This window comes from Pyrus communis, chromosome 17 (assembly GCF_041283825.1).
Source record: "Pyrus communis isolate YQ-2024b chromosome 17, ASM4128382v1, whole genome shotgun sequence".
Taxonomy (NCBI): domain Eukaryota; kingdom Viridiplantae; phylum Streptophyta; class Magnoliopsida; order Rosales; family Rosaceae; genus Pyrus; species Pyrus communis.
In genome coordinates this window covers 23,410,174-23,435,766 of record NC_142581.1, presented here as the reverse complement: position 1 = coordinate 23,435,766, position 25,593 = coordinate 23,410,174, and the positions used below count along the sequence as shown (strand labels likewise).

The 25,593-nt window shown below is 34.4% G+C and overlaps 2 protein-coding genes across 3 annotated transcripts; both read right to left on the bottom strand.

Annotated features, from left to right (window-relative positions):
• Window positions 1-252: 252 nt before the first annotated feature.
• Window positions 253-10,284, bottom strand: LOC137709348 (cinnamoyl-CoA reductase 1-like). 2 transcript variants are annotated; one of them, XM_068448434.2, is made up of 5 exons: window positions 9,927-10,284; window positions 9,493-9,647; window positions 9,083-9,268; window positions 8,038-8,390; window positions 253-554 (listed from the first exon to the last, which is right to left on the bottom strand). In XM_068448434.2, the coding sequence occupies exons 1-5, from the start codon at window positions 10,063-10,065 to the stop codon at window positions 362-364; spliced, it is 1,026 nt and encodes a 341-aa protein (XP_068304535.2). In that variant the 5' UTR covers window positions 10,066-10,284; the 3' UTR covers window positions 253-361. The 2 variants fall into 2 exon arrangements, with proteins under 2 accessions (XP_068304535.2, XP_088544788.1); XM_088688662.1 differs by lacking the exon at window positions 253-554 and having other exon boundaries at window positions 8,034-8,390; window positions 9,927-10,206.
• Window positions 10,285-22,750: 12,466 nt separating this feature from the next.
• On the bottom strand, window positions 22,751-25,288 carry LOC137709347 (cinnamoyl-CoA reductase 1). Its single transcript, XM_088688665.1, has 4 exons — window positions 25,022-25,288; window positions 24,588-24,742; window positions 23,741-23,926; window positions 22,751-23,107 (listed from the first exon to the last, which is right to left on the bottom strand). Exons 1-4 carry the CDS (start codon window positions 25,158-25,160, stop codon window positions 22,751-22,753), a joined length of 837 nt encoding a protein of 278 aa, XP_088544791.1. The 5' UTR covers window positions 25,161-25,288.
• Window positions 25,289-25,593: the final 305 nt, after the last annotated feature.

Genomic DNA, 25,593 nt, shown 5'->3' with positions numbered 1-25,593 from the left:
ATGAAGGTATGTTCCTGATACACTAAAAATCTTTCCTTATCATGGGGATGTTTTCCTAATCTTATACCATGCAAATAATTAGTTGGAAATTACGAACAGAAGTCAGAAAATTAACCGTTTCCAAAAATATAAGATACTTTGGCTTAAGAGTTATTGACTCTACAAAAATTTCTTTGGTTCTCAGAATTCAGAAATGGGACTGCAAACAACATCTTTCCTGAAAACTGTGCCCTCCTCCACTAGAAGCTAGTATTAAAAATACCGTTGCAGCTTTATTATAGGGACCAAAATAAGATAAGTATTTAAACGAACAAACAATCAAGGACTTGAACATATTCATGCTTCTTTTCTGTTTATACAATTATAAGCAAGATCGAATTTTAATGGAATCTTGTTCTTGTTTTGTAGGGACTGGAAGGTGGCCCTTCTCCTGCAAGCTCTTGACAGTTTCATACAGGGTATGTTTGACTGGGGTGAACTCCAACCCTAAATCTCGTAGCTTCTGGTTTGTGAACTTGTATGATTCTGCTCTGGGTTTCCCATTATCTTTACACCTGCAAAGTATATATTTGACATATTAGTTTAATCACGCAAAATAAAAAACACCAAGTAAACTAACAAAATGCAAATACATATCAGAAGAAGCTATCAATTAGTATGATGCTAATCACTCTTTTAGATATGCTCAACAAAATATACAAAAGAAGTAAACCAATGATTCGCAAATATTTATTTATTCTTATTGAAATATAGTTTAAGAACACCAATTATTCTTCATGCAGAAGACAGTATTATTTCCTGAATTTTTGTTGACCCATTTCATTTCCTGAAGTGGGACCTAGTAATGGTGAAATATTGGCATCGTATATATTCCTAAGATCATTGAGAGCACTATATCATTGAACTTGCACCGCCTAACAAAGGGGATAATTTTTTATTTTTTTTTTGGTCAAAGGGAATTTTTATAACAAGTACAAATTACAAAGATTCCATAGCTAAAAGCAAGAAATAAAACAGGAATTATGATTCTTTTCCTTCCTCTTCTCATCCCTTCCATTCTCTCCTCTCACATTATCTTATTTTGTCTTTTTTTTGTTATTAAAAATTAATATAAGATGTTGACGTGATTTAATTGTGACCGTTCAAATAAAAAGAAAAAAAAAAGAAAAAAAAAAAAAGAAGAAAATCCTATTCCATAAAACAGCCCCCCAAAAAATATCGGTACAGACATGACATATTGGTAGGTAAAGAGAGTGACATATTGCAAAGGATAATAAACGCTAAAGATAATGTCAGGGTGAGGTGGAGTCTTGTAGTAGGTAAGGACTCATTAGCTCCACAAGTATATTTATACATCACTATTTCAACTCTTTTTTGGTGCTCAATTTTCAATTTGGGGAGTCTTTTGTTTTGTGTAGACATGTCAAAGCTGGTACAACCACAACTGCCCCACACCGCAACAAAGCTCATGCGATCAAAAGCTTACACATGTCTTCCATAATCAGGTGTCGAATCATAAAATAAATCCTCAGATTTTAAATTTAGAAGTGGAGAAATATTCATATCGACATGCGTTGGATTATATATATATATATATATATATATATATATATATATATATATATATATATATATATATAAGAGTAGCCCAACAAGTCTTACTAACAATGAAAAACCCTAAAATTCTAAAGTTGAATGTCTATTTGTAGTATGCTCAGAAGTTACTCAAGAAAATGAAGCCTAAACATTTGTGATCTTGCATGGCCAATTCTATGGACGTCCACCCGTCTACATTAGATCAATGACTTAAGACCGAGTCATCTATGTATGCATAAACAAAAAAATCAATGTTTTGAAATTGTTTACGCATTCATGAACGACCGTAATTAATATTTCATTTTACCAAAATCTAATCAGACATCTTTATCTTTATAAGAAACAAAAGTCACAAAACTAACCTAATAACAACATTAATAACAGTGGTAAAAACGGTTAGAGATTTCAATAATAAATATATAAATTATTATTATTATTATTATTATATATATATATATATGACTTGGCTGCATTGTGCAGCATGTGTGCGCGCGTAGAAAGGGCAGCAACCTTATAAAGGGTTGTGTTTTATTCAACCTTTTACGATTGTATATTTTGTTGAATAATTGCAACTTTTGGTTAAAAGACATGATACTTACTCAAATTGTATGAGTAGAATTAAAAAATGTAATTAGTCAATATTTATTTTTTGAAAATATTAAATAGAAGACATGTCTTTTGGATCAACACTTTTAAGAAGAGTTGTATATTTTCAACTAAAATGAAAGGACTCGATGAACATGTGCCTTAATGCCTATAAATACCTATTGTGGCATAATGTTTCACACATAATTTCATAAATTTGTTTCTACATTCCTTGCTCTCTTCTCTCTCCATCACATTCATACAATTTTTTTCTAGTTATTTCTAAGGGAATATAGTTTGGTTTTGCTAATCGAATATTCCATATTTTGTTGTATCCTGTAAGTGATTTTCCAAGAACATTTTAGCAAACTCATTCGAGTGGGGGCAAATAACACTTTAAGGAAACGATTCAAGTCGTACCTCCAAGTCATCATTCGGATTATTCCCTATATTTCTACATTTTAATCCAACAATCTTAAAGTGTTATTTTCTTCATGGAGAACAAATCTGATAACATGACTTTGAAGATTATCAATCAAGATGTCTACAAGCTAGACAAATTTGATGGATCAAATTTCACCCGATTGAATGACAAGATGCGTTTCATGATTATTGTTCTAAATGTCATATATGTGATGAACTCAAAATTGGAGTCTATTTGTGAACCAAGTGACAAAAACTCTGACGAAAGCTCAGACAAAATAATTGCTGATCGAAAGAAGCGGGAAGAAGATGAATTGGTATGTCGAGGACACATCTTGGGCACATTATCTGATCGATTATATGACTTATACGCACACATTCAATCTCCAAAAGAAATTTGGGAAGCGCTTGAACACAAGTACACAACTGAGAAAAGAGGTACCGATAAATTTTTGATGTTCAAATATTATGAATTCACTATGTTTGATAAAACCCATCATAGACCAAGTTCATGAATTATTGGTCTTGGTCTCAAAGCTTCATGAACTTAAAATAGTTTTTTTGGATCCTATGATAGTTGAGGCTATTATGGTAAAATTACCCCAAACATGGAATAACTATAGAAAGAAACTTCTACACATGATAGAAGATATTAGTTTGAAGGATTTACAAAAGGGTATTCAGATTGAAGAGGAAACTCGAAATCATGATAAGAATTTTGCAAATCAAGATTACTCTAAAGTTCACATTGTCGAAGGAAACAAATATAAAAAGAACTTTAAAGTCAAAATTGACAAAATGAAGTTTAAGAAGACCAATTCCAACAACAATCAAAAGAATGCAAATGCTGTTTGCTACCATTGTGGAAAGAAAGGCCATTACATTCGTGATTGTAGACACAAAAAAGAAAGTCAGGAGTATGCCAATAAGACCAAAAGGGCAAATATGGTGGAAAATTCTAGAGTTCATAACATTGTTGCAATGGTATCAATGATGCATATTAGCATGATTACCGAATTGAGTATGGCAGCGGCAATAAAATTATCTGATTGGTGGCTTGACTCAGGGGCTATTGTACATATGTACAATGATAAGGTACAATTCAAGACATATGAAGCATCAATGGACAATCAAAAGGTTTTAATGAAGAATCATAATTCTGCCAAAGTTCTAGGAAAAGGAACCGTTGAACTTCAATTTACTTCAGGGAAGAAATTGATGTTGCTTAATGTACTACATGTTCCATAAATTAGAAAGAATCTTGTGTCTGCAAATTTATTTTGTAAAAACGGTATAAAGACTGTTCTAGAGTCTGACAAGTTAATAATGTTGAAAAATGAGATGTTTGTTGAGAAGGGGTATTCTTGTGATGGGATGTTCAAACTAAATATTAATAATAAATTGAATTCTTCTGCTTATATTGTTGAATCTTCCTCTCATTTATGACATTTACTTTTAGCACAAGTAAATTTTAGATCTTTAAAATACATGCGCATACTTGGTTTAATTGCTTGCAATGATGATGACAATAATAAATGTGAAACATGTACTCAAGCAAAAATGACTAAGAAACCTTTTCCAACTGCCGAAAGAAATACAAATTTATTAGACTTAATACATTCTGACATATGTGAATTTAATGGTGTTTTAACAAGAGGAGGAAAAAGATATTTTATCACATTTATAGATAATTGTTCTAAGTTCACTTATATTTATTTATTGTCTAATAATGATGAAACTTTTAAGTGTTTTAAGCGCTATAAGGCTGAAGTTGAAAACCAAAAAGGAAGGAAAATTAAATGCCTTCGTAGTGATAGAGGTGGTGAATATTTTTCACATGATTTTGATATTTTTTGTGAAGAGCATGGTGTTGTACATCAAAGAACTGCACCATATACACCACAACAAAATGGTTTGGTAGAAAGAAAAAATAGAACACTCACTGAAATGATTAACTCTATGATGATTAATGCTAATACTCCTAAATATTTATGAGGTGAAGCATTGTTAACTGCATGTCATATACACAATTATATCTACGAAGACACATGTGTCACCATATGAAATTTGGAAATGAAGAAAACCAAATTTGTCATATTTGAGAATATGGGGTTATGCATTCTTTTACAAGGCACTGGACCCTAAGAGATCCAAGTTGAGTCCAAGAGGAATTAAAAGCATATTTGTAGGATATGCAGAATATTCAAAGGCATATAAGTTGCTTAATTTAAACTCAAATCCAGTAGTTGAGTCTAGAGATGTCAAATTTATAGAAAATAAATTTTATAATGACTACTCAATGTTTGGATATAAATTTTATAATGACTACTCAATGTTTGGAAAAGAGAATGATTAAACACCTTTCTCTAATCCAGCTACTAGTCATTCTCAAGGTGAGAAAAGAAAACAGTCTAAAATTGTTAATGAACAAAGGAAAAGCCAAAGGGTAAGAAAAGAAAAGACTCTAGGCTTTGATTTTATTTTGTCTCAATCTATTGTATTTTTAGTCGAAGGAAATAGAAAAAAGGTTATTAAAAGATACCCATATTGTTGAATGTTGAGGATGATCCTAAAAGTCTAAGCGAAGCAACTTCAAGAGATGCAACCTTTTAGAAAGAGGCTATATATGATGAATTTGAATCATTAATATTTAATCAGACATGGGTTTTAGTAAACTTGCCTCAAGAATCAAAAGCAATAGGTTGTAAGTGGGTATTTAGAAGAAAATACAATACAGATGGGTCTATTCGGACATTTAAAGTCAGGTTGGTTGCCAAAGGTTTTAAACAAAAAAAGGGAATAGGCTATTTCGATACATCTGCACCAGTAGCTAGGCTCACATCAGTTAGAATATTGTTTGCGTTGGCATCTTTATATAATTTACATGTGCATCAAATGGATGTGAAAACAACATTTTTAAATGGTGATTTGGATGAAGAAGTCTGCAGGGAACAACCAGAAGGGTTTGTTCTCCCCGGGAATGAAAAGAAGGTTTGTAAATTAGTCAAGTCGTTATATGGATTGAAGCAAGCACCAAAATAATGGCATGAAAAGTTTGATTTTGTCATTTTATCATATCGATTTAGACATAACAGTGCTGATAAATGCATATACTCTAAATCCACAAATGATTATGGTGTTGTTATATGTTTATATGTCGATGACTTGCTAATTTTTGGTACAAATATGAAAGGTGTATCTGAAACTAAAAAGTATCTAAATTCAAAATTTAAGATGAAGGACTTGAATGAAGTAGATACTATCTTGGGAATTAAAGTAAAGAAGCATAGTAGGGGTTACGCTTTGTGTCAGTCACATTATATAGAAAAATTGCTTCTTAAGTTTAAGTATCTACAAATAAAAGAAGCAAATACCCCTTATGACCCTAGTGAAACTTTGCTTAATAATTCTAGTAGGTCCGTTGCACAACTTGAATATGCTAGTGTAATCGGAAGTTTAATGTATGTCATGCATTGTACTAGGCTAGATATCGCATTTGCAGTAAGCAAACTTTCTAGATACACTAGTCATCCAGGTACTGCTCATTGGAAAGCAACAAATAGAATTTTTGGTTATCTTAAAAGAACTATGAACCTGAATTTAACTTACTATGAGTTTCTAGCAGTACTTGAAGGATATTCAGATGCAAGTTGGATAATAAGTGCTAATAATAATAAGTCTACATCATGGTGGATTTTTACAATTGCCAAATGAGCAATTTCTTGGGCTTCAAAGAAGCAAACATGTATAACACATTCAACTATGGAATCTGAATTTATAGCATTAGCGGTAGCAGGTAAAGAAGCGAAATGGATTAGAAATTTGTTATTGGAAATAGAGTTGTGGCCACAACCAATACCATCCATTTCCTTATACTGTGATAGTGAGCCTACTTTGTCTAGAGCATACAATAAGGTATACAATGAAAAGTCTAGACATATTAGCTTGAGACATGAATATGTCAAGCAATTAATAACTGATGGAGTTATTAATATTATTTATGTTAAATCAAGTAATAACTTGGCGGATCCGTTAACGAAAGCACTTTCAAGAGCTTTGGTAGTTAGTACATCTAGTGGAATGGGGCTAAAACCCTTTACTGAAAATTAGCCACCAATAATGGTAACCAGACTTTGTCTAGAACATCACTAGTTTAAAAGTTTAATGGGTAATAACAAGTTATTGTTAAGTGGTTGTGAAATCACTGAAAATTAATATATAGCTCATTCCAAGATGATCAGTGCAAGATTGCTACGTTTAGGAGGATGAGTTTTATCACTTAATGAGATTATTTGCAATTATGTCTATAGTAACAGGGACATGGGAAGGAACCTCACATATATGAACATAAGAAGTGGTGCCGCTTCTACCAAGAGTTGGGTTTTCTCTTGTAAATGTTCATGAAAGTAGGATGAAGCACAAGGCCATAATAGTACTTAATTAGTTCAGAAATTTCTTTAAGGAAATAAGACATAATCACGTATGTAGTGATTCCGGTTTTAACATAAGAATAGGCAGTTTAAACTTAGGTCACCATCGCATTCGTTATAACTTTGAATTACTTACACTGATTAAATGTTTAATTTGAAAGACACCTTTATTGTACACATGATTATATCAATATGTTTGTGGTTAATTATAAAGAGAGAAATGTTATTATATTATTGAAATTGGGAAGGATTGTTAGAGATTTCAATAATAAATATATAAATTATTATATATATATATATATATATATATATATATATATATATATATGACTTAGCTGCAGCATGTGTGTGCGCGCAGAAAGTGCAACAACCTTACAAAGGGTTGTGTTTTATTCAACCTTTTACGGTTGTATATTTTGTTGAATGATTGCAATTTTTGGTTAAATGACATGATGCTTACTCAAATTGTATGAGTAGAATTAAAACATGTAATTAGTCAATATTTATTTTCTGAAAATATTAAATAGAAGACATGTCTTTTGGATCAACACTTTTAAGAAGAGTTGTATATCTTCAACTAAAATGAAATGACTCGATGAATGGGTACCTTAATGCCTATAAATACCTATTGTGGCATAATGTTTCACACACAATTTCAAAAATTTGTTTCTACATTCCTTGCTCTCTTCTCTCTCCATCGCATTCATACAATTTCTTTCTAGTTATTTATAAGGGAATATAGTTCGGTTTTGCTAATCGAATATTTCATACTTTGTTGTATCCTGCAAGTGATTTGCCAAGAACACTCTAGCAAACTCATTCGAGTGGGGGCAAATAACACTTTAAGGAAACGATTCAATCGTACCTCAAAGTCATCATTTGGATTATTCTCTATATTTCTACATTTTAATCTAACAAAAACAAGAAAATTTACCATATACACTCAACTACTCAGTAAAAGGGTTTGTACCAAAATTGACAAGGATAATGATGTTGCACTTACTTGTTGGGAATAGGGTATTCCGGGAAGAATTTGGCCAGGATTTCCACCACATCGCCACGATGGAGCACACTCTCAGCACAAATATATCTGCCAGAGGCAGAGGGTGTCTCATAGACCAGAATGTGAGCTAGTGCGACGTCCCTAACATGCACGTAGGCCTGAACTGAATTGGCATATGTTTGGGTTGAGCCCTTCAAGTACTTGAGGATATGAATGATGCTAGCGTTGACAGTTGGTTGCAGAAGTGGTCCGAGCACCAGCACTGGGTTCACCACCACCAAGTCCACCCCTTTCTCTTTGGCCTCAGCCCATGCTGCCTGCTCTGCCACTGCTTTCCCGTAGCAGTACCAGTTCTGCAATTTAATTTTTATTTGTTAATTCATTATCAAATTATCAAAAGTAATATAAATTATATGTTGGGTTTTTTTTCTATATTGATTTTTCTTTCCAAATTGTTTTTCTTTCCAAATTGTTTCTTTTATATTGATTTTGCATGTTCAACCAAGTCTATAATCATGCATCCCAATTGACCAAAAAATTTATTTTTAACTAGTAGATTTTTCACCAACTTTTGATCACAATGCATATGTATATTTTCATTCACCACAAAAAAAGTGAGCAACAACTATTACATTTAGTAATTATTTTTGTAGCTTTTGTTGGATAATGATGTTGCCAATGAGAAAATAGTGACAAAAGCCAAAAAATAGGTTATAGTTACATCAAAATGATGACTAATGCGTTATATATATATATATATATATATATATATATATATATATATATATATATATTGTCACCATTTTTTATTTACAGAATTATTGTTATTCTAATAATAGTTACAAAAATAGTTACTAAATAGAGTACTTGTTGCTTCTTCTTTTCTTTTTCTTTTTTTTTTTCGGCAATGATTCTCTGCTGTGTTCTATCTAATATATAATAAGTATTTTATCGGTAGATAAACATAACTCCTTCATATTAGTAAGTGATATTTTTTTTTTGGTTAATGAGAAAATAAATTATATATAATTATGGCTCTGCTAACCTTGGTGTTCTTGCAAAATTCAAGATCACTCCAACAAGATTCATCAACCACCACATCAGGATCCCTGGTGGGGTCCATGTACACCGCACCGATTGACGACGTGAAAACCACCCGTTTCACCTTTGCTTCCGCCGCTGCCTGAATCACATTCTTGGTTCCGTTCCCTGCGGGCTCCACCATTTGTTCCTGTATATACATATTAGGCTAGAATTGAATAGTACTATTTTTGGGATTGCATAATCATATATAATTATTTCTAAAGAAAATAAAATAGGTCAAAATTTTTCTATTTCTAGTAAAAAGTACAGTGATTTCTTTCTTTCGTGGGTTACCTCTATGTTCAACACCATGTTATTATACACAGAAAAGCAGAAAAGCAGAAGAGAAAGTCAAGGGAAAGGAAAACTCACTGGATCATCCGTGACAGGTGATGCTGTGTGAAAAACTCCATCACAGCCGTTAATGGCTTCTTTGAGGCTCTCATAATCGAGGAGATCAGCTCTGCACAAAGTTAGTCTCTCTGCAGCTCCTTCAAGCTCTCTCAAATAAGCATTCTTTGGGTCATCTATAACCAAAACCAAAGTAAGAAAACCACACAAAAAATAAAGGATAAAAGCACAAAGAACAATGACTGATGCACACGTCTTGCAACATGGATGGCATGTTACGCTGTCAAATTCTGAATTATATCTACCGAATATTTTGAAACAAGAATTGCACGTGCAAACATAACTAAGTAACCAATAATTATAATTCGGTCTGATAATAACGTAACGATATAATATGTCGAATTATCTGTGAAATTGTGAATGCAGGCCTAGAAGATGTAAATGATTTGAACTACGTGGGTTTCTCAAGGTTCCTCGAACAGTGTAGCCGCTTTCGAGTAATAGCTTCACCATCCAAGAAGCAATGAAGCCTCCAGCTCCAGTGACACAAATAGTTTGGCCGTGGCCGGAAATTGATGAGCTATCGGCAGGCATCTTGGTTATTAGCTTTGTTTCCGGACGAGATACGATACAGACTTTCTTTTTTGGGGTTGTTGGGAGCGAAAGAGATAAGAAGAGAAGAGACGAAAAGGAAAGTTTGAAGTGCGTTTGTGCTGGAAGAATGGGGAGGCTAAAAACAAGAACAGCGACTAATTGATGTAGTTTTATAAGGAGGAGAGAGCCCACCAGACTCACCTACCGCCACTATGTTACAAGTGGGACTGATCGAAGCAAAAATGTGACATGAGTAACATGACCTTTTATTTTTTTTCTTTAATTTGTAGAAAAATTATATTTTAATTGGTGTTATTAGTGGGGTTTTAAATGACTGGTTTTAGAATTCTTACGTATGAATGCAATCATAGGGGTTGAAAATGACTAGTTTTAGAATTCTTACGTATGAATGCAATCATAATTTTTTTTTAATATTTTATTTATGAAAAATGTTAAGAGGTCGTCACATTTTAAAACCAGTAGTGGTACTGTTTAATATGGTAAATGATGTACATGTCATGTTAATTACTATTTACATACAAAGCAAAGGACTTACTCTCATTTGTGCTATACTACTGTGGTAAAAAAAGAAGAAGTGATATCCTAACAATTACTCTTCATTTACATAAATACATACATAATATCAGATCTTTATTATAAGTGTAAACATGACATGTAATATTACTGTCGCACATCAAGAAATTCCATAACATGACATAGAATGTGTTATGGTTTTGTTCGTAGGGAGAATTTTTCGATATCAAATTGGTTCGATGGTTTGGTTAAGTCACTTAGGATTAGGTTCTATGTTTGATTTATTCCAATTAATTTTGGTGTGCACCCAAAATTAAATAGATCTGTTTTTCTTTTGTTGGAAATTATATCACCATTTATCTAAGGAAAATTTTTGAACACACATTATCTCACTCTACACTCATATTGTATTTAATGTATTTTGGCTTAAGTGGAAAAACAGTTCTCGTAGTTATAAGATAGTCAGATAATGGCCTCCGTTGTAAAAAAATTAAAACTTACACCCTTGTGATCAAAGACCGTTAGCAATTTAGTGCATAAGTAAAACTCCGTCAAAATCAATTAAAATGAAAGAATAAACATATATTTTCATGTCCATAAACCAATACCCCTCCCCTCTTCTCTATCTTTTGTTTCTTTACTATTGTCCAATGTTTTAAAAGGCTCACCTCAGGGCGCGCCTAGGAGGCCTCTGAGGTTGGGCGTGAGGATTGCAGCCTCTGTTTTGAGGGAGTGGTCGGTAGGCGTTGCTGAAGCCGCCTAGGCGGCGGAGGCGCGCCTCAGGGCATCCAAGCGTCTCTGTTTGGCTGCTTCTTTTTCTTTTTCTTTTTCTTTTTTCAACTCCCAAACCCAAATTTTTTGTAGGGTTTTAATTGCCTCATACCTCTTCCTTGCACTATCGTCTCTCTGCCTTTTATTTATTTATTTATTTATTTTTTTGATTTTTTTTTTTATATATAATGGATGTGTACTCTGTATGGGTGCATTGTTATATGTATGTTCATTGTGCTTTTCATCTTCTATTATATATATATATATATATACACCAAATGGGGCGGAACTACTGGTAGGAGGTAAAACCTTCCATAGAATCAAGAGTGCGGAAGTAAAATACATATAAACTGTGACATCCCACATCGCCCAGGGGAGTGATCCTTAAATGTATATTCCCATCCCTACCTAGTACGAGGCCTTTTGGGAGCTCACTGGCTTCGGGTTCCGTAGGAACTCCGAAGTTAAGCGAGAAGGGGGCTAGAGCAATCCCATGATGGGTGACCCATTGGGAAGTTGCTCGTGAGTTCCCAAAAAACAAAACCGTGAGGGAATGGTAAGCCCAAAACGGACAATATCGTGCTACGGTGGTGGAGCGGGCCCGGGAAGTGATCCGTCCCGGGCCGGGATGTGACAATTTGGTATCAGAGCCTAACCCTGGTAGCGTGTGTGCCGACGAGGACGTCGGGCCCCTAAGGGGGGTGGATTGTGACATCCCACATCGCCCAGGGGAGTGATCCTTAAATGTATATTCCCATCCCTACCTAGCACGAGGCCTTTTGGGAGCTCACTGGCTTCAGGTTCCATAGGAACTCCGAAGTTAAGCGAGAAGGGGGCTAGAGCAATCCCATGATGGGTGACCCACTGGGAAGTTGCTCGTGAGTTCCCAAAAAACAAAACCATGAGGGAATGGTAAACCCAAAGCGGACAATATCGTGCTACGGTGGTGGAGCGGGCCCGGGAAGTGATCCGTCCCGGGCCGAGATGTGACATAAACAGAGTAGCATTTCAATATAATATATCAGGAAGAGCTGAGGCTGATTGAAACGGAATATCCATGGATGATCAATAATAACATGAAGACATAAGATCAAGTTAAACATAGGTGATATATTCATGAAGATAATGAATTAAAATTAATGATGCAGCTAGATTTTGAAAATAGGTTTTATTAAAACTTACTGCAATGCAGATTACAAATTGTTATGCCTAATGGCAGATGATGAACATGAACATAGTGGAGCTCGCAGGCATCCTTGATTCTAATATGTATTACAAGTGTTTGATATTTCACTGAAAATGTTCTCTGTTCTTTTGAATACGCAGAGAAATGTTTTCGACTCGAAGTCCCCCTCATCTGAGAACGAGCTCTTCTTTTAAGCTGCTGAGAGAATGATTGAGGCTGGGAACCTAGATCCGGGAATCCCGCTTGCACATGCTAAAGGCTGGGAAAGCTGGCAAATTATGGATTTTTACTGTGGAATCACGCTGTTTCTTTTACAAAAGCTGAATGAATAGTGATTTGTTTGTTTTTCACTGTTGGAGAATAGTGACTTGTCTGAAGATTGAAATGATGACAGCTACTGCTGATGATGTTGTTCTGGACACGATCACATGGGCAAATAATGCGCTACGGAAATTCAAAAATCAAATGGATTTTGGGCATCTGGTTCTGGGATATCTACCCATTTGGCGGGAAGCTGAGACGAAGCATCTGAATATGAACTTCTTTTTTTCTGCAGCATTGCTGCTTCTGCCATAAGCTGTTGGGCCAAATCTAGGAGTTATGAAGTCTTTGAAGATTTTTCTTTCTTCAAACTGGTTGACCTAGAAGTCTTGGATTTTCCTTTGAGAGAGGACGATGGACTAATGTCCGATAGAGACTGAACTGGTTCCTGAGCTTTTGGTAATTCAGGAAATTGCTGGGCATCTGGCAAAGCCTGTGAAGAAGGTGCAGGAATTGATGGAGTTGGACTATGGGGAAACTCTGAAGTAACTAAATCAATGATCTTTTGGTGGTTGAATTTGTCCCACCATTTCACCCATCCGGTTCTGTAAATTCCACCATTGTCTGCTTCGAAGTTCCATTTTAATATCCACGGGACCTTGTGCTTGGCCATGAACAAAGAAAAGAGGGAAACCCTGCTGTTGAAGCGACTACGATCAAAACTGTTCTTGAAGCTATTGCTTAATATCTGACGAAGGTCATCTGGGATAAGAGAGATATTTGGGCCATGAGTAGCCCACCAATCTGGAAACCAAGCTGGAAATCTTAACTTGAAACTTTTTTCAAAGGTTACAAACCATGAGTGACTAAAATCATCTGTTTGATGGAGAAAAATATTAGTCCAAGCCTGGATATAGTCATAATAATTATAATGGTTGTTCGGGATGAGAACATGTTGGGTATGAAGTGGTTTGGTGTGGTAAAGGGGAATTCCCCATTCTTGCTCAGTGAGAAATTTTCCAATATGAAGGGAATGGTACAATATTTTGTTCTGGTGAGTGGTGTTGTAAATGGGCTTAATAGCAATACTTTCGGTCTCAGAGAGAATGGCCTGGTAATATTTGAGGCTTTTGTAGGATTATGTTGGGAGAAAGTGGAAATTTGGAGGAATGAGAAGTTTGGCAATGCGTGCTGGGGGTTGGTTTTTATCAATGTGAAGAGGGATGCTAAAAAGCTTTTCAGGATTGGGAATCTGGACATAGGGTGATGATTTAGCATAACTAGGTGTTTTTGGAACTGAAGGGGATGGAGATCGAATTGATGAGTAAGGATCATATGGGGTAGCTAATGTTGTTTGGTAGTTTGGGCGGATATTTCCTATAGTTGATCCTAGGGGAGTGAATCTGTTTGTGATGACTAAGGCCGATGAGGAATCAGGAATAGATTTCTGTTTTACTGGTGCTGGGGTTTGGGTAAGAGTGGTTGGAAGCCTTCGTTGTTGATTAGTACCCATTCTTCCCCTACAAAAATTCTCTTGTTAGAAAATCTGGGATGCAATTTTGGCTGTCTTTAATGTATTCAATTTCAAAATCAAAAATACTTAATATGGCTTGCCAGCGTGCAAAAATCTGTTTTGATGCAATGTTTTGAACATCTTTTTGTAAAACATGTTTTGCAGATTTGCAATCAACTCGAACTAAAAATTTTTGATTTAATAAATCATCTTGAAATTTGCTAATGCATAATACAATAGATAATATCTCTTTTTTAATAGTACTGTAATTATGTTGAGCCGGATTCCAAACTCCTGAATGGAAACGAACAATTTGTTCAGGAGCTTCGGAAGAAGTTTTCTGCTTGAGGATACCTCCATAACTGATATCGAATGCATCGGTTTCGACTATTTTGAATGAGTCGGGAGTTGGAATGCCAAGGCAAGGCAATGTCTTGACATGATTTTTGATCTGTTTTACAATTGAAGTATGATTTTGAGACCATGATGGAGGATTCCTTAAGACGATCAAACAAAGGTTTGCATTGTTGACAAAGATGAGGATAAAATTCAGAAACATAGTTGAGAGATCCAAGAAATCGCTGAAGTTGGGTTTTATCAATAATTTGATCTAGGAATTTATCAGCAAATTGGATGACTCAATCTATTGGTTGAATGGTAGATCTATAGATATGATAACCTAAAAATCTAACCTTGGTTTGGAACAACTTAATTTTGGTAGCTGAGACAACTAACCCATTGTTCTTAATGATTCTAGCAAATGAATGCAAATGCTTCCAATGTTCATCTATTGATTTTGAAAAAATTAACACATCATCAATGTAAACAATTGAAAAATGACTATATTGATTAAAAATCTCATTCATAATGTTTTGAAATTCACTTGGTGCATTTTTCAAGCCGAAAGGCATTACATTCCATTCATAGTGTCCGAAAGGAGTTACAAAAGCAGTTTTGTATTTATCAGATTCATGAATTTGAATCTGCCAAAAACCTGATTTCATATCAAATTTAGAAAAAAAAGTTGCTTGAGAAACTCTCTTTATCAAATCTCTTTTGTTGGGGATTGGATATCGAATCCATTCCAAAACATCATTCAAAGGTTTATAGTTAATAACTAATCTTGGAACACCTCGTTCCAATTCAGCATTTTTTTTTAACATAAAAAGCAGGGCAAGACTATGGAGATTTACTTTTTCGGATAATTCCCTTTTGTAAAAGCTGGTTGATTTCTGTTTTACAAAACTCTAAAACTTCCTGATTCATCTGAATAGGTTGTGCTTTTGTGGGAATTTGTAACTCAATAAAACCTTTAATATAAGGGAGTTTAACAATATGTTGTTTTCGATGCCAAAAAACATTGGGGAGATCTGAACAGATTTCCTTAGCAAGTTTATTAGAAAACTGGCTAATAGATTCTAACAAAGACTTATTTGTTAGTTGTTCTTCAACTCTTTTGTGTTTAATTTCTTCTTGTAAGAAATTAATCTGTTGAGATTTTGCGTTGATCTGGTTGAAGGTTTTGGAAACACTGTCTTTTTGGAGTTGTTTTAATTTTTCGAGATCTGTTTCCATGCAAAATTCAAAAGTAATTTTTTGGCCAAAATCCTTGGTTGTAATACAATTATGATGAACTTTAAAAGGATAAATCAAAGTAATAAAAGGGAGTCCCAATATAACTGGATCAGAAATATTTTTGATTAAAACAAATGGAGTTTTAAAACAAACATTTTGTTGACAAACATGGGCTTTGGGAATTTCGTATTTTAACTTCATCGGGGATTGATTTGCAGCACTAAGTATTTCAGTAGACTTGTGATAATACCTAGTAGGAATTAACCCTTCTTGAATGCAATTCAAGTCTGCACCCGAATCAATTAATGTTATAGTTTCTAAATGAAAATCTTCGATTATTATCTTGATTTTAGAATACCATTTTCTAATTCTTATCTTATCTAAAAGACTTAAAACTAAATCTTTTGAAGAAGCTTTGCTCGATTGAGCATCAGAATCGTGTCCTGAAGAAGAACTATCTTGTTCTTCCACAAGAGTTTGAGTACGGATTCTACTGGGCTGTGAACGAATTTTCGTGTTTTCGGACTTGAGAAACCTAATTTCCGATTTGATCTGATTGACTTCTTTTTGCAAATCTTTAATGGTGATTTCCTTTTTAGATTTATTGAACCTTTCCAAAGTGGTACTGAGAGAAATCTTTTGGGGTGGAGTTTGGCTAGTGCCGGGTTCTTGAAGATAAATCAAATTTTTGAGTTTTTTTAAATAAAAAGATTTCAAATCGGGATCATCAACTTTACTTATTAATTCCATTAAAAACTCTTCTTGTTCTTCTTGCTTATTAAGCACTGAAATTTTGTTACAACAGGTGTCTGTGCATCCAAACTTAATGTTTGGTGAAGAAACTTCACTAGAATTGCTATGGTCAGAAGAGGATAATTCCAAATCCTTAGCTGATTGACTAGAGTCGGTGTTTCTGAGTTCTAAAACCTGGATAAGCTGTACTTTCTCTTCATCAGAGATTTTCAGCTGATTAATCGCTTTCTTAACCTTACATTCATTTGCAAAATGACCAAATTTGCCACACTTGTAGCATTTTCCTTTTTTATTTTGAAAATTTTTGTCAGTTTTTTGAAAACTTTTCTTTTTGGGGTTTCGAAAAGGTTTTTCATAAAATTTGTTGGCTTGAAAAGGTTTGGTGGAAGACCTTTTGTTTTTGTAAAACTTGGAATGGGGTTTGGAAAACTTGCTCGTGTGCTGAGCTTTCTTTTTCTTGTGCGAAGGGGCTATGGGAGGTAAACCATATTGTTCACAAAACGTTCCAAGTTCATATTTGGCAATAGATTTGTCTTTGTTGACTTGTTTTGAAATCTTCATGTCAATACACATTTTCAATCCTTCCTTCTGGATAACATTAACTATGTTCCCATAAGTAAGGGTATGATAAGGTATGACACCTTCTTCGTTTACTAAAACATTTCGAATTTTGTGAGCAAAAAGATTTGGTAAACCATTGATAAACTTTTCTTTCCAAAACGATTGATTACTATCTTCGCAAAGCATAACTCTGGATAGAAAAACATCTTTATACCATCTGAATTCACTTAAGGTTGGACACCTTAAATTACTCAGTTGGTCGTGGATTCGAGTAGTGACGTTGCTAGGTGTTCCTATGAAGTGTTCTATGATTGTGTAGAGTAATGTGTTTACTCTGTCAGGTATTCCTTGTCCTATTGTTTCGTCAAAGATGGGAAGCCCTTCCTCATCTTTCTTAACCGCATGGCGTATCTCGTCTCTGGATTGAGAAGTTAAGTGCTTCTCCCACCAGGAATGAAGCATTCCCGTGAAACCAGTGACTAAGAGGTCAACGATTTGTGTTTGTGTAAAACTGTGATTAGAAATGTAGCTATTAGCAACCATAGACATGTGTTGGAGTTTGTTGATGAGTTCCTGTTCTGTCAATCCATCTACATTCCATTCATAGAGTTTGTCAGCAGAGACTGAAAATTGATTTTGGATGTTTATTTCTTCAAATTGAAGATCTGGGGGTGTTGGTCTAGGATACCAGTTTTTGGTAAGAGAAGTGGGATTGACTGGATGAGTGCGAATACGCTTAAGATCAAAAGTTGAGTGAAGATCAATGTTTTGAAAAGCATTTGCAATTTTTTGAATAAAGCTATCAGTTTCTGTGTCCTGAGAAGAGTCTGAAATAGATGTTTTTTCTTCTTCGACAGAAACATCATGATTTTGCAAAACATTAACAACTTTCTCTTTTTTGAGCTCATTGAGCATTTGATCTATTTTTTGCATAGTAGTCATAGACTTTAAAGAAGTAGAACTTGAAGAAGTATCAGTGAATTTCACTAATGGTTTTTCTTTTTGAAAAGATTTTGGCTGAGACAATTTGTCAATTTTGGTTTCAATTTTGTCTAACTGTTTTCCAATAGTATGAAGACTCTGGTTTGTAAAATTGTTCTGTTCAATGACAGATTTAAAACCTGCATCTTCTTTTGGAATTTTGAAAGGAGTTGCTGAAATATTGGTATTGCCAGTGGAAATTAAAATAGTTTCTTTGGGAGGATGATTGGAAGAGACCAAAGTTTTGTCTTCCTTAACCCAATTCTCTTTGGTAACAACCGTAAGTTTGTTTTTGGTTTCATAATGGTTTTCGATGAAATCAAAGAAAGATATTTCAAATTGGTATTGTTCTACAAAAGCTTTCCATTCGGCATAAATGGCTAACTTTTCTTCATCACAATGCATACTGCAGAAAAGGGGGGAAAATATAAAGGAAAGTCTAGAGACGGAGGAGAAAATTGCTTGTAATATTGGAGATTGGACTTACGAGTCTACGCAACTATAAAATTAAATACAGTTGGTGGGGGTTAGAATTGAACTTGAGTACGTACATTACATGGGTGAAACTTCGAAGAAAAAATACCCCCTTTTTTAATGGCAGTATGGGATGTTTGTTTAACAGCAGCGACATTATGGTACCTTTTCAACCCTTCCTATATGGCCAATACATACGGTCAAATATGCACACTATTTATAATATGTTCTTCCCTATACCCTGGGGTGGATGGAAGTAGGGACCAAAGTGGTCCCAGGACCATCCGAGTTTGAAAAATATACATGTGAAGGTTTTCCGATGACCTTCCGAACCTTATTACGGGTTCATTTGTGCCTATTAAATGTTCAGTGCAATGCATGCTAGGCATATTTTGACATGTTGCGTTGACAATACTCGACAAGTTCTCTCTATATTACTCATCAGATTGCTTCGATGCATGCCGATATTTGTTGACATATGCATAACAAGTCCACCAAGTGAATAAATTGATTTTTATTTTTTATTTTTTATTGGGAGTGCTTCACTCTCTTTTCCTATCTAAAAAACTTGTATTTAACACTAGGATCCCCAAGGTTTAAATCTTGGATTTGTCACTGCCTTTACCTATATTTATTACACACACACACACACACACACACACACACACACACACACATACATATATACATATATATATATATATAGGAAAGTAATTTTCATATACTTATTTTAACTTTTAACACAACTTTCTGAATTTTTGATCATCGAATTAAATAATAAAATGAAATAAAGAGTTAGTATTAACCAGAGAAGTGTGTAACGCAAAAGTGACTGAAAACTCTTTCCATATTAATATTTATATGGTATAATGCTCATGCAGGCTTACGAAATACGTACGCATGGCATCATGGGTTTTGTTTGGTCCTCATATAGTGGAGTTTCCTTTGAAAGGGTCAGCATTACAATTGAATATTTGTGACTGTTTAACAACATAATCGACCAACTTAATTCGCGCCGCACGTGCTTCGCCAAGTAACCAACCAATTGTTCCTTGGTCGGCAGGTTCCTTGTATATATCTTTCCCTTCTATCATTCCACCCCTTTTTGAGTCATCCAATTAGCCGCCCTACAATGGCATCCAATTCCATATTAGGAGGAATTTGAGGCCTCAAAGTCCTAAACCAGTTCAAATAATTAAACTCTTAAATGAAGTTGTAGTTAGAGTTGGCACGTTGCCTCATCGGATTCCAATAATTTGAGCTCAATAATCATTTGATCTAGGCCATTGAAATTTAATCAAACTGTTACAATTATTATAACTTTAGAGAGACTCCCTGTTTGTAACCGTTGAATCAAATTTCAACGGTCCAGATCATTTGATCCTTAGGCTCAAATTATTGGGATCCGGAGGGGATCCGATTCCGTCTAAACTGAACAAATATTCTCACTTATGTGATAGAGAGAACGTTGTTAGGAATTGTGAATCAAATACAATTGTCGCACGTCAGAAAAAGTAATTGTCGTTCTATAATATTACATATTAAGTGGTAAATTCCTAAATTGTATTGAAGTATTTTGAGATAAAAGATCACACCTTCGTATTAATAGTACATTGAAAATTCCAAACTGTTAAAACAATTTTCCACAATAGGATTTGCTTTCCTTTTAAATTTCTTTTTATCCATTTGCTTATATGAAGAGATTTTGCAGTGTACTGTGAATACGACTCGGTACTCAAGTGTTATAAAATAAGTGAGAAATTATTATTTTTTCAAGTATTTATCTACGTGTATAATAACACTTGATATATGAAGGTATGTTCCTGATACACTAAAAATCTTTCCTTATCATGGGGATGTTTTCCTCAACTTATACCATGCAAATCTAGAATTAGTTGGAAATTACGAACAGAAGTCAGAAAATTAACCGTTTCCAAAGATAAAAGATACTTTGGCTTAAGAGTTATTGACTTCATTACAAAAATTTCTTTGGTTCTCAGAATTCAGAAATGGGACTGCAAACAACATCTTTCCTGAAAACCGTGCCCTTCCTAGAAGCTAGTATTAAAAATACCATTGCAGCTTTATTATAGGGACCAAAATAAGATAAGTATTTAACAAACAAACAAGTAAGGACTTGAACATATTCATGCTTCTTTTCTTTTTATATAATTATAAGTTTAAGATTGAATTTTAATGGAATCTTGTTCTTGTTTTGTAGGGACTGGAAGGTGGCCCTTCTCCTGCAAGCTCTTGACAGTTTCATACAGGGTATGTTTGACTGGGGTGAACTCTAACCCTAAGGGCTGGTTTGGTATTGCTGTGCTTTGAAAAAAAGCTGCTTCTGCTGTGCTGTGAGAATAAGCAGCTGTGAAATAAAGCAGCAGAGTGTTTGGTAAACTTTTTTGTAAAAGTGCTTTTGAAAAGAAAAACAGTATTAGAGTGTTTGGTAAACTTTTATGTAAAACAGATGTGAAAAAAAGCTGGTTTTTCAAAGCTAGGTTTTGCAGCTTCTTGTTTTTGGCTTTTTTTCATCCAAAACTGTGAAAAAAAGCTGAAGCTGAGTGTTTACCAAACACAAAAACAGCTCCCAGCTTTTTTTTATAGCAGCTTTTTTCAGAATCACCTCAGTACCAAATCAGGTCTAAGTCTCGTAGCTTCTGGTTAGTGAACTTGTATGGTTCTGCTCTGGGTTTTCCATTATCTTTACACCTGCAAAGTATATATTTGACATATTAATTTAATCACACAAAATCAAAAACACCAAGTAAACTAACGAAATGCAAATACATATCAGAAGAAGCTATCAATTAGTACGACACTAATCACTGTTTTAGATATGCTCAACAAAATATACAAAAGAAGTAAACCAATTATTAGCAAATATTTATTTCTTTTTATTGAAATATAGTTTTTTTTTTTTTTTTTTTTTTTTTGAACGCCGAAATATAGTTTAAGAACACCAATTAGTCTTCATGCAGAAGACAACATTATTTCCTGAATTTTTGTTGACCCACTTTTGTTGACCTCATTTCCTGAAGTGGGACCTAGTAATGGTGAAATATTGGCATCGTATATATTCCTAAGATCATTCAGAGCACTAAATCATTGAACTTGCATGGTGGCCCATCAAAGGGGATAATTTTTTTTTTTTTTTTTTGGTCAAGGGGAGTTTTTATGACAAGTACAAATTACAAATATTCCGCAGCTATAATAAACACTAAAGATAATGTAAAGAGAGCGACATATTGCAAAGGACATATTGGTTGGTAAGGAGAGCGACATATTGCAAAGGATAATAAATACTAAAGATAATGTCAGGGTGAGGTAGGCAAGGACTCATGAGCTCCACAAGTATATTTATACATCACTATTTCAACTTTTTTGGTGCTCAATTTTCAATTTGTGGAGCCTTTTGTTTTGTGTAGACATGTCAAAGCTGGTACAACTACAACTGCCCACACCGCAACAAAGCTCATGCAATCAAAAGCTTACACGTCTTCCATAATCAGGTGTCGAATCATAAAATAAATCCTAAGATTTTAAATTTAGAAATGGAGAAATATTCATATCGACATGCGTTGGATTATATATATATATATATATATATATATATATATATATATATATATATATATATATACACACACATATAAATAAGAGTAGCCCAACAAGTCTTACTAACAATTAAAAACCCTAAAATTCTGAAGTTGAATGTCTATTTGTAGTATGCTCAGAAAATAAAGCCTAAACATTTGTGATCTTGCATGGCCAATTCTATGGACGTCCACCCGTCCTACATTAGATCAATGACTTAAGACTTAAGAGTCATCTACGCATGCATAAACAAAAAAATCAATGTTTTGAAATTGTCTACGCATGCATGAACGACTGTAATTAACATTCCATTTTACCAAAATCTAACCACATCTTTATCTTTATAAGAAACAAAAGTCACAAAACTAACCTAATAACAACATTAATATCAGTGGTGAAAACAAGAAAATTTACTATGGATACTCAACTACTCAGTAAAAGGGTTTGTGCCAAAATTGACAAGGATAATGATGTTGCACTTACTTGTTGGGAATAGGGTATTTCGGGAAGAATTTGGCCAGGATTTCCACCACGTCGCCACGGTGGAGCACACTCTCAACACAAATATATCTACCAGAGGCAGAGGGTGTCTCATAGACCAGAATGTGAGCCAATGCGACGTCCCTAACATGCACGTAGCCTTGAACTGAATTGGCATATGTCTGGGTTGAGCCCGTCAGGTACTTGAGGATGTGAATGGTGCTAGCATTGACAGTTGATTGCAGAAGTGGTTCGAGCACCAGCACTGGATTCACCACCACCAAGTCCACCCCTTTCTCTTTGGCCTCAACCCATGCTGCCTGCTCTGCCACTGCTTTCCCATAGCAGTACCAGTTCTGCAATTTAATTTTTATTTGTTAATTCATTGTCAAATTATCAAAAGTAATATAAATTATATGTTGGGTTTTTTTCTATATTGATTTTTCTTTCCAAATTGTTTCTTTTATATTGATTTTGCATGTTCAACCAAGTCTATACTCATGCATCCCAATTGACCAAAAAAATTATTTTTAACTAGTAGATTTTTCTCCAGCTTTTGATCACAACGCATATGTATATTTTCATTCACTACAAAAAAAGTGAGTAACAACTATTACATTTAGTAATTATTTTGGTTTATTTTGGTAGCTTTTGTTGGATAATGATGTCACCAATGAGAAAATGGTGACAAGAGACAAAAAAATAGGTTGTAGTTACATCAAAATGATGACTAATGCGTTATATATATTTTGTCACCATTTTTTATTTATAGCATCATTGTTATTCTAATAATAGTAAATAGAGTATTTGTTTCTTCTTCTTCTTCTTCTTTTTTTTTTTTTTTTTTTTTTCAATGATTCTCTGTTGTGTTCTATCTAATATATAATAAGTATTTTATTGGTAGATAAACATAACTACTTCATATTAATAAGTGATTTTTTATTTTGTTAATGAGAAAATAAATTATATATAATTATGGCTCTGCTAACCTTGGTGTTCTTGCAAAATTCAAGATCACTCCAACAAGACTCATCAACCACCACATCAGGACCCCTGGCGGGGTCCATGTACACCGCACCGATTGACGACGTGAAAACCACCCGTTTCACCCTGGCTTCCGCCGCTACGTGAATCACATTCTTGGTTCCGTTCACCGCGGGCTCCACCATTTGTTCCTGTACATACATATTAGGCTAGAATTGAATAGTACTATTTTTGGGATTGCATAATCATATATTATTTCTAAAGAAAATAAAATAGGTCAAATTTTTCTATTTCTAGTAAAAAGTACAGTGATTTCTTTCTTTTGTGGGTTACGTCTAAGTTCAACAGACAAGGATTGCCAGTCCTTCCGTGCCCTTCTATTTTGTGTGATCACGGTTAAACTACGTTAACATTTTATATTATTATTTTTATATAGATAATAAGACAAAAATGAATAGTAATATAAAATGTTGACGTGGCTTAATCGTGACCATACAAACAGGAGGGCACGGAAGGGCAGCGAAATTGGAAGGGCAGACAATCCTTGTCCAAGTTCAACACCTTGTTATTAGGACAAGGATTGTCTGCCCTCCCACTTCCGATGCCCTCCTGTTTTATGTGATCACAGTTAAGCCACGTCAATATTTTATATTATTTTTTTTATAGAGATAATAAGACAAAAATAAATAGTAATATAAAATGTTGATATGACTTAACCGTGACCACACAAACAGAAAAACACGGAAGGGCATCGAAAATGAGAGAGCAGACAATTCTTGTACTTGTTATTATACACAGAAAAACAGAAAAACAGAAAAGCAGAAGAGAAAGTCAAGGGAAAAGAAAACTCACTGGATCATCCGTGATAGGTGATGCTGTGTGAAAAACTCCATCACAGCCGTTAATGGCTTCTTTGAGGCTCTCATAATCAAGGAGATCAGCTCCGCACAAAGTTAGTCTTTCTGCAGCTCCTTCAAGCTCTCTCAAATGAGCATTCTTTGGGTCATCTATAACCAAAACCAAAATAAGAAAACCACACAAAAAATAAAGGATAAACGCACAAAGAACAATGACTGATGCACACGTCTTGCAACATGGATGGCATGTTACGCTGTCAAATTCCGAATTATATCTACTGAATATTTTGAAACAAGAACTGCACGTGCAAACATAATTAAGTAACCAATAATTATAATTCGGTCTGATAACAACGTAACAGCATAACATGTCGAATTATCTGTGAAATTGTGAATGCAAGCCTAGAAGATGTTAATGATTTGAACTACGTGGGTTTCTCAAGGTTCCTCTAACAGTGTAGCCTCTTTCGAGCAATAGCTTCACCATCCAAGAAGCAATGAAGCCTCCAGCTCCAGTGACACAAATAGTTTGGTCGTGGCCGGAAACTGATGAGCTATCGGCACGCATCTTGGTTATTAGCTTTGTGTCCGGATGAGATACGATACAGATTTTCTTTTTTGGGGTTGTTGGGAGCGAAAGAGATAATTTTATAAGGGGAGGCAAAAAACAAGAACAGCGGCTAATTAATGTGGTTTTATAAGGAGAAGAAAGCCCACCAGACTCACCACACCTGTATGGCATTTAACCATTTGCACTACGTTACAAGTGGAACGGATCGAAGGAAAAATGTGACATGAGTAAGAAGTTGAAGCTTTTCCATCTTGGCCTATTGGACATGTCATTTGTCCTTGTCTATTACTTGTTTAGAAATTTATGGAACAAATTGCATCATTCACCTTGATATCGTGCTGCGTTTGTGGACTGTACAAGAACAAGTTGGATAATGCATATAATTAATAATTTAAAGTTGAAAAACCAATGTTTTATGTTCGGTAATTTC